Genomic DNA, 14,884 nt, shown 5'->3' with positions numbered 1-14,884 from the left:
CCCTCCCTCCAGCTGCACGGCCTCCCCAGGCTTTTGTGGTTTGCTCATGAGTGAGCCGCCTGCACCCTGGGCGTTGACCCTGCCGCTTTCACACCTTCTTGGCTGTACTGACTTCAAGCACCTTTCGCCAGGCCCACTGGCTCCAGGAAGGCCACGCCTCCCACCCGCACATTAGTGCTGGTCTGGGGAGAGCCAACACGGGGCATAGGACAGGCCCCCCAACAGCCCTCGATCCGCACAGAGCACACGCAGCACCCAGAGACAGGCCCGACGCCCATCCTGCTCACCTGCACCACCAACCTGTCTACTCGCCCGCCACCCACTCTGACGGAGGACCCCTCCGGGGTGATGCTCCTCTGGGGTCCTTGTTCCTGGCTGCCGCCAGCCTGACAAAACCTGCAGCGCATTACAAACCAATGTCCCTCAGGCACAAGGGGACTCCAGACCATTGTGTCCTTTTCAAACCCTCCCTCTACCCCCCCAGCAGCAGACAGCTCAGACTCCTCACGAGCCCTCACAGAAGAGCAGGTGCACAAAACTCAATACAAAACCCAACGCTTTAATGAGATGAGAGGCGGCAGCGCAGACGTACCGCTAGAACCGGTACTGCCGGCTGTGCACAGGAGCAAGCACGCACGTTGACAAACCACAAATCCTTCAACGTTCCAAATAACCTGAGTAGAGAGAATTGTGTTTATTTAACCACATAAAATGCATATATAGGAAACTTCTCTATTTAGGAGCTGGTGGCCTGCACTCAGCATTGCACAGATAAAAATATACGACTTTCAACACAGATCTAAATACCTTCACATTTTAAAAATCAGAATTCTCTACACAAGTTTTAAGCTGACAGAATTCAAGTTCTGAGTTTTCATATATAGCTTTAACTTGTATTAAACACATGTTTATTTACAACGTGGACAGAGAGCGAGGGGCTGTTAAGGCCATTTTCTCATAGTGAAACATTGCAAAATACGGACATAAGTACAACCTAATATAGGCAAAGGTTCGAAAAGTCATTGTCTTGGTTTAACGTAATTGAGTATCGGAACGGAAGTGAAGAGACAGCCTGTCGTAGCACCAAGCCACGCCACCGGGACGTGCGCGCCCGGCCTTTGCAACCAGCAGGGCTGCTGCTGAGGCGGGCTGGGGTGAGCTAGGCCCGGGCCACACTAAAGGGCGGCTTGCTGGCCTCTCCATTCCATCTCCAAATTCATCACACGGTCCCGAGTCAACAACCATTTCCAGAAAGAGTCAGGCCCAAGGGCCAGTGGCCGAGGTGAGCATGCCGAGGGCCAAAGGGCAGACCTTCAGGGACCCCGCCCTCACCTCCGGTGCCTGCTGTGCCCAGGGTGGTCCCGCTCGTAGCGATGGCCCGCTCGCTCGTACGACCGAGAACGCTCCCGTCGCTGGTCTCTACAGTAATGACTTTTCTTCTTGTATTTTCCAGAATTATCTGCCCGTTCCCGTGAGCGGCTCCGAGAGCGGGAGGAGCTCCGGCTCCGAGACTTGTGTGGCTTCTGGGCGGAGTACTTGCAGTCCTTGGACCTCCGGTAGCTCCTTACCTTGGAGCCTTTGTAGGGAGCGCCCCGATGGGCCTGTCTGGGTGGGGAGTCACTCCGGCTCCGCGAGCGGCTCTGTGACTTGGACCCGCCAGACGTAGAGCCGCTGTCGCTTTTCCTGTGAAGGAGACCACTGGGCGGGTGACCGCCCACCCCGACCACCTCTGGGTCAGGAGCAACTGTCCTGAGGAGAGGCCACACCACCTCCCAGGGAAGACACCCACCCTGCCAGGTGCAGCCCCAAGCGCCCCAAGCGGCACACACCTTCTCTTAGGAGAAGCGGATGGCGACGGGGACCTGGAGTAACTCTGCTCGTGACTCCCACTCCGACTTCGAGCCCCTCGCCCCCTCGGCAAGCTGAGAACAGGGCGGAGAGCAGAGTTTCAGACCCCACGTCTCTGCAGCCAACCCCAGCAGCCTGTCGGGGCACGCGGACACTCACCCGTTCACCGGGCTGTCGGCCTTGGCTCTCTTCACGCCCTCCACTTTCCTCCTGGCGTTCTTCACAGAGAGTGGGGAAGGCTTGTCTCCTTGGCCTTCCTTGGGGGACTCCGCTAGAATCAAGTATGAGAAGTTACAACCCGACAGCTGTTCTGCTGAGAAACGGGTCAGCCAAGCAAGGTGGGGCCTCTCCCACAGGACTGCCGCTGCCGACCGTGACTCCCTGCTCCCCGCCGGGCTCGGAACCACCAGACGCAGGAAGGTCACCTGTCCTGCTCGCCTTGCCTCCAGGACCGGGGACAGGCGTCATGCTTAACTCTAGGATCTGACAACATGGTCTACTGCTCCAGATTTATGAGATTTTCATCAAACTATTTGGCTAGGCTGGGTAAACAGCCATTTCAGGACCCTGTCCATATCCCTTCCTAATGAAAACAGAAAAACAGACTTCATAGGAGCCCCCCGGAGTGCTCAGACTAGCTGCAGACGTGATTCTAAGAGAAATCTGGAGGAGAGGGCCACCCCTGAGAGGAGCACACGCGCGCCCTGACGCTCACCCGGCTTGGGGGCAGGTGAGAACCGCGACGCGCTCTCCAGCACCTGGGTGCCGCCGGACAACAGGCCCTTGGCTTGTGCCTTTGCCTCGTCGAGGGCGTACCTGCGCTTCTCCACTTCACCTTCCAGGTGGGTCAGGTCAACCTAGAAAAGCCAGAGGGCAGGATTCAGACCAGATTCTTCCAGTCAAACACAGAGGCACACGTGACGTGAAAAGACACAGAACCTTTTTCCGAGTATATAGCTGCAGAATTTTTAAGCAGATTTCTTGAATCTCTTCTTCAGTTGCTCCAAACAAAAGAAACCAATGGGGACGATTGGGCAAAGGGATCTGTAAACACAAAAGTCATCACCATTATACTTTTCTTCATTGCTGACAAGATTCTCAGGGCAATAAAAACAAGCCTGCTGGTCACCAGCAAGTAGGCTTTTTACTGGCTCCAACGAGCATAATTTGAAGCACAGTACGCAGAAGTTCACTGGGGTCGGTGAATCCCCCGGGGTGGCCCAGCACTGACCTCCAGCGTCCGGGCAGCAAGATAGATGCAGGCACAGGCGATGCTCTCAGGCTGGAACCTCACAAAAACGTCTGTGCGAAGGCTATCATTCATGTAATTCCTGAAAAGCAAACGCAGGAAGAATTGCAACACCCACGGCAACGCGCACAACACCTGTCTGCACTGTCTAAGTCAAGTCACTGCTCCGCTAAGTAGTCTACTGCCAGGACTTAGAGCTAGACAGTCCTGTGAATCTCACAAGTTCATGGAGAAACGGTCTAGCTGCTTCTTCTGAATACAGGACAGGAAGACAGGGAAATAACTGAAAAAAATTTTTAAAGCTGGCTGAATGTCAGACAATACGTGTTGCTATGAAAGAGAACCAACTTTAACTTTACTTTTCCCTCTCAACCTTTGGCCTGCTCTCATGCAAAACACAGTGCCTCAGAAAGACGTCTACTGTGGCAGTTCAACGTATCTGATTAAGGAAACCTAAATGCTCAAAATCCATAGTGCAGAGAAACATGCAAACTCAAATGAATGGGCTCAGCACAAAGCCTGCGAGGGCCTTTCTGAGACAAGTCGTCCTCTTGCGCTCCTTTTCCGGGGAGAGGTGCTCACGGCGTGGCTTCTTCCACACGGGAGTCCACTTGAAAAGGGGGGAAAACGCCCTTGGGTGTATGGGAACGTCATGCAGAGGGCTCAGCGCCCCAAGGGAAATCCTCTTCTCAGGCTTATCAAAGAACCGTTTCCAAACTGTCCCATTTCAACAAGGAGTCTTAAAATGAACATTCATAAAATCAGATAAAAGCAACAAAATACTACAAGTTTCATCACAATCAGGACATTTTTAAAACTTTATCACATTTTAAAAGATATAAAAATACAAAACATTTGCATTTTTTAAAAAAATTAAAGAGTTTTGACATTGGCTACATTTTCAACATTTTCATTTAGATATATTTCTCTAAGATTTAAAAGACCAAAAATCAGATCTCACCTTAACTTTATCAACATTGCAAAAACAAAAGATTAAATTCACAAGAAAACAGTTGCACAGGTCACGTATTTAGTGCTCGTAACATCCCCCAGTGGTACCAGGCTCCATCCAAAGGGGAGCCAAGTTGTGCTGGGGTCTGACTGATGCACCCCCCACCCTGGTTATCTCTGCCCGAAATCCTGGAGAAGGTGACCTACAAACCCACGGAGAAATTCCTCAGTGATAAATTCTCCATCTGCCCACTAGCAGCACCTGGCTCTGAAGCTCTCGCTCCAGGCACCCAGAGGGGACCAAGGAAAAGCCTGTGTGATGGAGCCAAGGCCACATGTCCCGAGAGTTGCAAGTAAACGGTTCAAACATTTGCTAAACATAACCGTCAGTAACTTTTTTGGTTCTAATAAGAAAACCTTTAGTACTCGGACAGTGATAATATTATTAAACCGTTAACTCTTACGTCCTAAAAAAAAAACAAATGAAGTCCTCAAAACATACATTTAAACTTAACTGCTATTTTTGAAATAAGTTACAATATAAAAAGTGTCCATGGAATGATTTAAAGATGCACACCTTTTACTAGACTGTGTCAACACTTAGTGCTGAAAAAGCAACTCTAGGACTTTCAGAAATAAAAACACCATCCCACACTAGTCTGAACTCCCACCAGCCAGTTTTCACAGCTTCCCATTTTTTTTTAAGAGAAAGGTACTGCATCTTTATTGCACAGGTAGGGCAGTTTCAAATGGACAAAATTCATGTCAAGACAATTATCAACTCTTATCAATACAATTACCAAGCACGACAGAGGATTAACAAGAAGCACAATCGTCAGAGAACCACAGCAGCAGTGGGCCAGCACTAGACTATCGTGCGCATACCACCATCTAGAGCCAGCCTTCGGCGGAGAGCCTGCACTGGATTGGCTGAGGACGGCCGCTGTCCCTGCACCGAAGCGCTTGGACAGGAGAGGAGAAGTCTTAGTCACTTACCCTCAGAGGCTACCCTTTGATTGAAAGAGTACAGAAAAGAAAAGTCAAAATAGGTTCTCCATTAGACACAGCACAGCACCAGACAATTCAGGCAGCAAAAATATGACCCTTACACACTTCACTCTGTGGGAAAGCACCCAGCTCTGAACCGTTACTTCAGGCTTCACTTCTAGCAAATGCATTGTTAAAATCAGTCCCCAGATTGTAGAAAGGCTTTACACCCCCTCTTCCTCCCATAGGATTCCCTTAACCGAGGCAGTCAGAAGCAAGTTCACGCTACCGTGAACCTCTAAGTCCACGCTGGCAGCTGCGGTAAAGACCCCGACGTGCCAAGTCCACAGCCCCCAAAGGGCAGCCCAGTGACTGCCCTCCTCCAGGGGCAGGGCGGGTACGGGCCACCTTACCGTTCCACCAGTGCCTGATATCTGGGGAGTCTGGCTGGAATTTACATGGCAGGAACACTGGGCACTCAGACAACTCCAGCCCACAACCAAGTCATGGGACCGACTACCCACTGCCCAAGTGCCTCAAATCAACATACTCCTGCACTGCCCTGGCTGGTCTCATAAAACAAGGAAGGCCAACTCACCATGAGGTCTGGACCAGGTGTCGGTTACGCTCACACTCTAACACCTGAAGGTACATAACGATTATCTGGAAGATATGGGTCAGGCAGTTATTACCACGCACCTTGAGAACGCAGAATTCAGATCTTGAAGGCATCCATGCAGCAAACGAGAGCCTTGTGCGAGATGCCAGGGTGGCTCCTGGGCACACACCCCATGCACGGCTCAGCTGGAGGGGGGTTTCTGCTGGCGCGCCGGCTGCCTGCTTTTGCAGCCAGGTGCCACGAACGCGCGCGCGGACCTAGCTGCACCCACGTCTGTCTCGGCCAGGACAGGGCTGAGGCTCATTCTCGTCTTCGACACACTCTCCACCAGTGACATTAGCCTGCCCTGAACGCTTCTGTACCCCAGTCACCAACTTACACAAAACGTGGTGTGAAAATACTTTCAGCAAATGAAGAAAAAGTTCTTAAATCTATGGTGAGTAATCTACCGAGATTCTGAACTAATGCCAGAAAATCAAACGAGAGAAGATATGAGGAAACCCCGAGTAAAAAAAAGATGGAAACAGAGATGAAAATAGCACTCTTCACGTTTGAGTGTAACATAGAAGATATACGTGGTATCGTATGCTCAACTGATACACACTGCAAAATAGCTTTCGTTCATCTCCAAATAAAGGGTTCAGAATTCTTCCAATTGCCCCATAAAAGAAAATAAGGTTATTACTAAAGCAGCTTTAGAAAAAGAGCTGTTGAAACAGAAAAAGTAAACTGACATATTTCATTTTTACAAGTTCATCACCATTTTTGAAAGTTCAAACTTAAAAGATGCAATTTCCAAAACTTTTAAAAACATACTATTAAAATAAATGCAATACAAAAAGGCTAATAAGAAAAGAGTTATTTTCCAATTATAGATAAAAACTGGAAAATCAAATCAGGGACACATTTAATCCTTTTCCGTTTCCAATCTAGGTGAGAATGAAGCAATGACTCTGGTGGGCTCACGTGGCAGCTGGGCCTCATACCCACCTTGTGAGGGTGCTTCACATGGACGCAGAAACCCAACTCTTTGAGAACTCGCCTTTCCGCCTTTATAATTTGATTCTTTAAGTTAACATAATCTTGATCCAACAGTAGAGGCACAGGTTTTCTACAAATACAAAGCACACGATCTGCATAAGGCTCAAATAAAGCCTATCAAATCCCACGGTTACCCCCAAACAGTGACAATCTACCATAAACACGATACAGAGTCAGGAAGTTTGCTTCCTGTAAGTAACAAAACCACACAGTTTTCCTCAAACCCCAGCGCTGACCTACTCACCCCGCCTCAACGACCCTCTCCCTGTTTTCTTTACGGATGATAAACGCCGACTGAACAGAGTGGAGGGTCTCACGATCTCATGGCCCAAGGACTACACGTCCTCCATCCGCCTCAAGATACAAGCGGATGTATTGAGGATGAAGGGAAAACCAAAACACCAACAGAAGCATGGCGTTTAAACAGCCAAGGCTGTATTTTACAAAGGCCCTCCATTAGCTGGAGCGTTGGAAAGCCTGGGCCAAGGATGCTTCTAAAGATCCTGCAATGCACACGACAGTCCCCACGGCAAAGAATCATCCAGCCCAAAATGTAAACAGTGCTGAGGCTGAGAACCCAGTTCTAGAGCATTCAGGCTGACGTGGGCAAACCACGAAACCACGGCCAGCCGAACTACAGCCACAGCGCCCTGTCCTCCTGACTGTGGTTCCTTCATTGATTAAACAGCATCTGCTGGGTACACCCCCACCCCCAGGCACCAGGCCTCCTCCTGGGCACAGGTTTAAAACCTCACCCCCTACACCTTGTTTCAGAAACGTTAATGGAACCGAATAACCATGAAAACAGACACGGATATCTACGACAGGTCTGATAAAGACTCACTTTTTCTCTCTCAGGTGTCGAAGGCGATGAAACACGTTGATGACGTCCCGTATCCGTCTTGGAGCCTCTTCTATCTTGGAGGCCAGGTGAACACAGGCCATTGACACGTGCTGAAACGTAAGCGATGCAACACAGAGATGTTTGTTCCAAGGACGACAGTAGTCTCCAACAGCTAAAGAACGGCGGTTAAGAGCAGAGGGGGTGCACCCTGAGAAAAAGGCCACTTGGAAAAAACCCCTCTGCAGTACAGGGGGCTTCCCAACCCCCCAAGTACAGCGCTGCAACTGGAAGACAAGTACTCGTTCCTCTGAGCAACGGGCAACGCAACAAACCCAGGTTTCCTGTCAACACATTTCTGGGGGAAAGAAAGACGGAAGAAAGCCTCACCTCCATGGAATGCTTCACAAAGGACTTGGTGTAGAAGAACCGCTGGAACAACACCTGCCCGGTAGCCATGGCCACCTGCACAAGAGAAAGATTCCATCCTTTTCAAAACCCAATTCAAGGGTCTCAAAGTTAAATTATTAGGTTTCACGAGACTCCTAACAAAGAACCAAAAACTAAAATGTTTCCGCGTCCACAAAGGCTCTTCGAGTCCCGCTGCCTCGCCTCCCTCATCACCTCCGGTGGGCGGCAGCGGGGACGCCCTGGGCCTGGGTCGGCCGGTGGGCCCGGGGCCAGGTGGGAACAAGCAGCGGGGTCGGGGTCCGAAGAGGGGATCGGCGCTGCGCCCGGGTGCCGGGCGGAGACACGGAGCGGGCTCCGGATAAGGCCCCCCCGCCAACAAAGGGCCCGGCAGCCTTCCCGGCGCCAGTGCGGCGGTTACCTCGGCCCGAGGCTCGCGGCCGCTCCCTCACCTGCGGCAGGCGGAGCAGGATGCCGGCCGCCTGGATGAGCTCGCAGCCCACCACGCGGAGGTCGGTCTCCGTGTCAGTGTCGAGGCCACTCGACATGGACGGCGTGAAGCGGAGCTTGTCGTCCGGCAGGAGGCAGTTCTCCAGCGTGATGAGCACCCCGGAGTACAGCCGGTCCCCGATCAGCACCCCCTGCGACCCGGGGGCTGTGCCACCGCAGCCCGGCGTGCCGGCCGCTGCCGCGGGGGTCGCCGGCCCCTGAGCCCCGGCCCCGGCCGTCGCCGTCGCCGCCGCCATTTTGTGCCGCCGACTCTCTCTCGGGCTCCTTCCCGGCAGGGCGGCTCCCCGCGACGCACTACGGCCGCGACCGCCCCGCCCCGCCGCGTGCCATTGGTTCGCCCGGCGGGCCGCCCGGCGCCCCCTTGCTGCGACTGGCTTGGCCGCCTATCCGTCAGCGGCGCGGCGGACGCCGGAACCCGGCGCGGGCGGGAGCGGGCTCGTTACCCAAGAGGCCCTGCGGCGCCGGGCTAGACCGCGGTCTCGGCCACGACCCGGAAGCACTAGTCGGAGCTGCCAGCCCCGGGCACGTTTTATGGGCTAACCGCCCCGGTCTGGCCGTGCAGTCCGCGCAAAGACCCGGGAGCTCTCTAGGTTCCCACCGCAGCCCCAGGCTCCTTAGGGGCCTGGCGGGTGCTGAGGGGGCTCAGGGGGCCCGGGGGCGACCCCGGGTGGGCAGGGCCAGGCGGGACGCCCCCTGCCCCGAGGGCCCGCGCGGCGGGGCCGGGGGGCGGCTCTCCTTCCGCCTGGATTGCGTCCTTCGGGCCAGTGGTCCAGGGCTTGAATGGAGCTGTCGGAGGTTTCCGAAGCCCCCGACCTGAAAGGATGGGCGCACGCGCTAGTAAGTTGTCCTCCAGCCCACGCCCAGCAGCAACGAGATGCTGTTTCCCTGAGTTAATTTGTGGCCGCCGGCGCGATCAATTACTCTCTAGCCTTTACTGAGTCCACGTTTTGGGGTACAGGTATTAACGACAGATTCCCAAAGTTCTCGCCTTCAGAGCTGAGTCCAGAGAGGAGAGAGAGGGTAGCTGTAAACGTTTAATTCGATGTTTCTACAAATCTACAGCAGCTACGAAGTTGCAAGAGGCATGAGTTCCCCCAGGGTTGGGAGGAAAGGAGCCAGGTTGGGATGCCCCGGGGGCCATGGGAAGGGGCTTGGACTTTATCCTGCCAACAGCGGGGAGCCATCCAGGGGTTTGACCCTCCATTTCCTCATCTGTTGTACCAGGCGCTCTCGGGATTAGTGACCGCCAGCTTCTGGTGGTTTTTACGTCACCGGACAGCAGTGTTGCTCTCGCCTCAGCTGCGACAGCATCTGAGTTATCTAGTTATCCGTTGCTGAACAGTTGTCCCAAACTTTCACCAGGACCAGTGAAAGAACCTGTGTGAGGATGATGGGAAAGCAAGACTGGGTGAGGGGGAGCTTGGGGTGGGGGGCAGGTTGGAGAGGAGATTGCAGGGTAGGAGCCTCGGTGGGGGCAGGTTCAAACACTTGGGAGCTGCCAGTGATTGCACCCAACTCAATCCTGCCCAAACCCAGTGGTTGACATTGACTTTCACTCCTGCTGAGACTTGATCCTGCAGCTCAGACCTGTGCGAACTAAGTGCCAGTGTCCTGTCTTCTCTTCACCTCCGTGGGCAACATGGCTAGTGCCCCACCTCCCCTACCCCAGCCGGCAGCTCAGGGAGGTTTCCTCTCTGCGGGCCACAGCAGCACACTGTCCAGGAAAGGAAACCCCAGGAAACAACTTGTTTCTCGTGGGCCTGCCTGGGCTGCCTGTCCATCCCCTAACAGTGATTGGCCAGAGGAGAGGGAAAAGCTGATGGCTCTAGACAGTCAGGGCCAGACTCTGGAGCTGGGGACATGGCCACAGCACAAAGGGAAACCTGGTTCTGTGGCCAGGGCAGGGGTGCCAGGAACAGCCCACAGCTGTCTGCCACGTCCCCACCTGCCTTTATCAAGATGAACGAAGAGAAGGCAGCTCCTTCACAGCAGTGCATCTTGCACAGAACTTGGTCTGCCCCGCCAGAGAGCTCTTTGTATCCTCCACCCTGTTGTTTTCAATAAGAGCCATTTTCTGACAAGGTGCGTAGTCAGGCACTGCACTCGGCATGGCAGAACAGGACTCAGCCACCCGCCTCCAAGTGCTTGGTCCAGTGGCCATGTTTGGACACAGCGACAAGGGCCAGGAGGAGGGGCCTCTTAAGAAGCCAGAGCAGTTATTGCAGCTGGAAGAGATGTTCACCTGCATGAGGATGGAGGAAAGTGGGCAGAGTGAAAAGATTTGACCGGCTCCGTACTGAGCTGGAGGTGGGTGTCTGAGGGGGGTGACTTCCAGGGCAGGGCTGGCAAAGAGTGGGGGACGGCATCGCCACAGGGCCCAGCATGGGGGTTCGGAGTGCGGGCATTGCCAGGTAAATGCAGGGGTCACCAGCAAGCAGACAGCGACTGCTCTCGTGGGCCTGAAGAGCTCTCCTAGAGCACAGCGTGTGCGGGAGGGAAGGAGGGCAGAGTCCTGGAGGGAAGGGAGCGCATGGTCCTCTGGGGCAAGGGCTGACTGTGTCCCTTGGACTTGGGGACCAGGAGACGGCTTTGGTGAGAGCTGTCGGGGCGTGGCAGAGCTGCTCACAGACCCAGTGACAGGAGGCCAGAGCTGGAGGGGGCTCAGAATGCAGACGAGGCTCCCGGAGAAGGCCAAGGGGAGGCCCTGTTCCTGAGCCAGAGGGGCACACAAGTTCCCTTCCAGCCCGAGAGGAGGGTGGACGCCTCTGCGTGGGAGTGCTCAGAGGGGGAGGACGGGGGAGGACGGGGCTGTACGGGAAGGGGAAGCGCAGGGCTGGCAGACCTGCTGTGAGGCGGCCCTCAGAGATTTCTGGGCTTGACTCCGGAACTAATAAAGTCAGGTATTTGGGGGAGGGGCCGAAACCCTCACATTAAGGCTCCCCAGGTGATTTGATGGTCACCCTGCCTGCGGGGGGCTAAGGTGAGCCCAGGACCCGGACAGCCACCCTGCCTGCTGGTCTGGGGAGTGAGGGAGACCAGCTGGTGCTCAGTGGCTGAAGAGCTGAGCCAGGGAGTCCCTGCTGGAAACCAGAGGAGGGGGAGGGGGAGGTCAAGCACCAGCAGGGCCTGGCGCCACCCCCCAGCCTGCAGAAGGATCTAGGGTTCCTAGGGAAAGCCTTGCCCTAGTTACCACCCAGCACACGGGCACTCAGGCAGAGCCCACCCAAGGTGTCTGTGCCAAAGAACGCAACTCTCAACGTTGCGTTTGCGTTCCACACAAACTTTATTTACACAATCCATGTGAGATTTCTGAACCCGTGCCAAAAGAGGCAAGATAAGGCCTTTTCTCTCAGGCCTGTTACTGAAATGTAAATTAACACAAATGCAAATCAAACTTACTCACTGTTGACAAATCTTAGTCCCTATTTTAGTATAATCATCACATGAGGGAAAAAAAAAACTTTTCCTAAGATGCTCCGCCTCAAAGGGCAGTGGGTGTCAGCATGCCCCTCAGAGGTGCTGTACCACCCTGGAAAAAATGCCTTCGGGCTCCTTCCCGTCCCCCAAGGCAGCAGCAAATCCTTCCTGTCTCCTCCTTTTGGCCAAAGCAGCCAAAGATTTAAAAGTCTTTGGTTCGTAGATGGCTAGATCTGCAAGTACTTTCCTGTTGAGCTCCACCTGGCACTGGGAAGAAAATCAGAGCCTGTATCAGCATCAGAAATGCATTTCAGTGAAACACAGGAAGACTCGGAACACGGCTAAGCACCCTGTGATTTGAATCACCTTAGCACACACCACTTGAGCACCAGTGGGGGAGAGGGAGTGGTGACTCCTGTTCAAGCAGGACATGGGAGAAGAGGGGCAGGGGGCAGGGGGGGAACCAAGGGTTGTCAGCCAGACTTCTGGCCTGGAGTACCCTTTAAGGCAGCTGGGAAAAGGAAACCACAATTCCCATTTCACAAACGATGAAAAATGAGACACAGAAAAGGTGTGTGAGGCACAAGCAGAGGAACTAACATCAAAACCGGGCACTCCTTACTTCCATGAGAGAACCAAAGTCATCTATCGAGTGAAGCAACAGAAAACGGACAGACAGTGCCAGTGAGTCTGGGGTGCAGGAAGAAGGGGGGATGGTGTCCTGGCATCAAAGGCAGCTGTGCAGGAGGAGTCAGTCCTGTTCTACCACCTGGGACCCCTGTGCTGCGGGCAGAGTCTCTCTCCTTTTGAGCCTAGTTCCCCATCAGTAGAATGGAGGTGTCGCACCTACACTTACCCCGAGGATCTTTGTAAAGTGCCAGACACAGGGCCTGGCACAAGGACCCATTCCCCCTAGCTTTTTAAGAAAAAACTTAAATGCACACAAAAGCAGAGGGAATAGCATACTCACCAGATGCAAGTGACCAAGATTCTGTGGCACATGCTTGCTCTATCCCTGCCAAGATGTTTCCCTCCTTTTTGACTATGATTCAACTTGATCTGCTACCTCACCAGAATTCATTCAGTGTGAAAACTTTGAAATTAAACTTTAAAGTTAAAGCCAAGTTTTTCTACCTTTTTCTCTTGATGGGGAAACACCAGGGCTTATGTCTTGGTGCCACAGACCCTATTAGCAATTCCGCTACCAGCAGGGCAGCGGCAGAGCCAGTGTGGCGAGTCCCCGAACCCACCAGAACCCCACTCCAAGAATGAAAGCAGTGTTGGGCTGTGAACGCTCCACTGCCCGCGCTGCTGGACCACGGCAACTGGACAGGTTATTAAGACGTTTAACGTCTCGGCAGGACCACATCCTCGACCATACCTTAATCAAGTTGAGGATGAATGCTGGGTACTTCAGGCCGTGTTCCTGGGAAGCAGCTGTAACTCGACTGATCCAGAGCTGAAATGAGAAACACTGAGATGCTTAAGAACCAGTTGTATGTTACATCCACACCTCCCAGCTAAGGTTGTCACTGGCCTAAAAGATTATTTTTGTAAGAACAAATACAAAAGTCAGTGTCCTATTCAGGCTGAAGTACAAACAACAGTGAGCAAAAGCTGATGCTCTTTATCCAAATGCCGGCTGTAAAGCATTAACTCCACACACATCTTTAGGCGCTGAGGGAGGATACAAAGATGAGCAAGATATTCTGGGGCAGACACAGCTCCGGGCGTAGCAAGGGTCCAGGTGGAAGCTTCAGGGAGGTGAAGGCCTGGAGGGGAGGAGGCAGGGGCTTCGAGAAGGGCCAGGCTGGCGAGGCAGCGGCGTCCGCTCCAGGCGCAGCGAGAGATCTGAGCGCTGCAGGGGAAGCCGGGCTGGGGAAGCTCTGCGTGCATCTGTCCAACAGGTTCCGTGTGAGGCTGCCGCGCCGGACCCGCTGCCACCCTCGCGCCCCCGACACCCGCACACCGCATCGGGCCCAGCCGGTGCTCACGGGGCTGCGCGCGAACCGCGTGCACAGGAGCGGTTCGCCGGGCCCGGTCCACCTGCGGCCGCGAGGCCCCGCGGGTTCGGGAAGGCGGGGGCGGCGGGGCGAGGCCGAGCGGGCCGCGCTTACCATCCGCAGGTTCCTCTTCTTCAACCTGCGGGCTCGGGTGCACTGCACGAACGCTCGCGTCACAGCCCTGACTGCCAGCCGGTAGCACCGATTCTTCCTCCCCCGGAAGTGCTGGTCAAGAAACGGGAGAGGAGGCGGTCGGCGTGGCCCGCGCGCGCCGGGCCAGGCGGGGGCGCGGGGCGCACGGCATACTCACCCGCGCGTGCTTCAGCACCTCCTGGACCCGCCAGTAGCGGTCGGTGACGCGGTTCCGCAGCCACAGCTGCGCCGTGAGGAAGACCATGGCGCCCGGAGCCCGCGCCTCTGCTCACCAAGATGAGCGTCGCGCCACCGCCGCCACCCCCCACCCAGCAATTCCGGGTCAGCTCCTCCCTCCCCCAGGGGAACTTCCTGGGGGAGGTCACTGCGCGTGCGCCCTGGGTCCACGCCGCTATCCCTCTCCTGTGCGCATGCTCGAGCTCAGGGGGCGGTGCCGGGGCTGGGCAGTGCCTAGGCGGTGGAAGAAAGGATCCCGTCCCCCCCTCCCCCCTCCCCCCTCCCCCTCCCCCCTCCCCCCCCCCCCCCCCCCCCCGGCAGCTTGAGGGCGGGCCGCCGAGGGTGGCGTCCTGCGGAGCGGAGCTGAGAAGCGCTGCCTCCCACCGAGGGCCCTGGTCCTCTTTACGCCGCGGAGCTGTGCACTTTATTTTTTTTAATAAATTTATTTATTTATTTTGGTTGCACTGGGTCTTCGTTGCGGTGCGTGGGCTTCTCATTGAGGTGGCTTCTCTTGTTGTGGAGCACCGGGCTCTAGGCGGGCGGGCTTCAGTAGTTGTGGCTCACGGGCTTCAGTAGCTGTGGCTCGCGGGCTCTAGACCGCAGGCTAGTAGTTGTGGCGCACGCGCTTAGTTGCTCCCCAG

The 14,884-nt window shown here is 54.8% G+C and overlaps 2 protein-coding genes across 4 annotated transcripts; both read right to left on the bottom strand.

Moving 5' to 3' along the window:
* Positions 1-539: 539 nt before the first annotated feature.
* CCNL2 (cyclin L2) lies at positions 540-8,877 on the bottom strand. Of its 3 annotated transcripts, none has more exons than XM_082342876.1 (12): positions 8,397-8,877; positions 7,927-8,001; positions 7,540-7,649; positions 6,645-6,765; positions 5,634-5,698; positions 3,080-3,179; positions 2,788-2,892; positions 2,564-2,705; positions 2,008-2,119; positions 1,830-1,922; positions 1,333-1,698; positions 540-674 (listed from the first exon to the last, which is right to left on the bottom strand). In XM_082342876.1, exons 1-12 carry the CDS (start codon positions 8,688-8,690, stop codon positions 560-562), a joined length of 1,698 nt encoding a protein of 565 aa, XP_082199002.1. In that variant the 5' UTR covers positions 8,691-8,877; the 3' UTR covers positions 540-559. The 3 variants fall into 3 exon arrangements, with proteins under 3 accessions (XP_082199002.1, XP_082199003.1, XP_082199004.1); XM_082342877.1 differs by having other exon boundaries at positions 1,333-1,683; positions 8,397-8,876; XM_082342878.1 differs by having other exon boundaries at positions 8,366-8,502.
* A 2,841-nt stretch (positions 8,878-11,718) lies between these two features.
* On the bottom strand, positions 11,719-14,358 carry MRPL20 (mitochondrial ribosomal protein L20). Its single transcript, XM_082343111.1, has 4 exons — positions 14,185-14,358; positions 13,989-14,099; positions 13,253-13,330; positions 11,719-12,138 (listed from the first exon to the last, which is right to left on the bottom strand). The coding sequence occupies exons 1-4, from the start codon at positions 14,269-14,271 to the stop codon at positions 11,965-11,967; spliced, it is 450 nt and encodes a 149-aa protein (XP_082199237.1). The 5' UTR covers positions 14,272-14,358; the 3' UTR covers positions 11,719-11,964.
* Between the last annotated feature and the right edge of the window lie 526 nt (positions 14,359-14,884).

This window comes from Balaenoptera borealis, assembly GCF_965194805.1.
Source record: "Balaenoptera borealis genome assembly, chromosome: 1".
Lineage (NCBI taxonomy): Eukaryota > Metazoa > Chordata > Mammalia > Artiodactyla > Balaenopteridae > Balaenoptera > Balaenoptera borealis.
The sequence above is the reverse complement of the archived record's forward strand: the minus strand, read 5'-3'. Positions and strand labels throughout refer to the sequence as shown.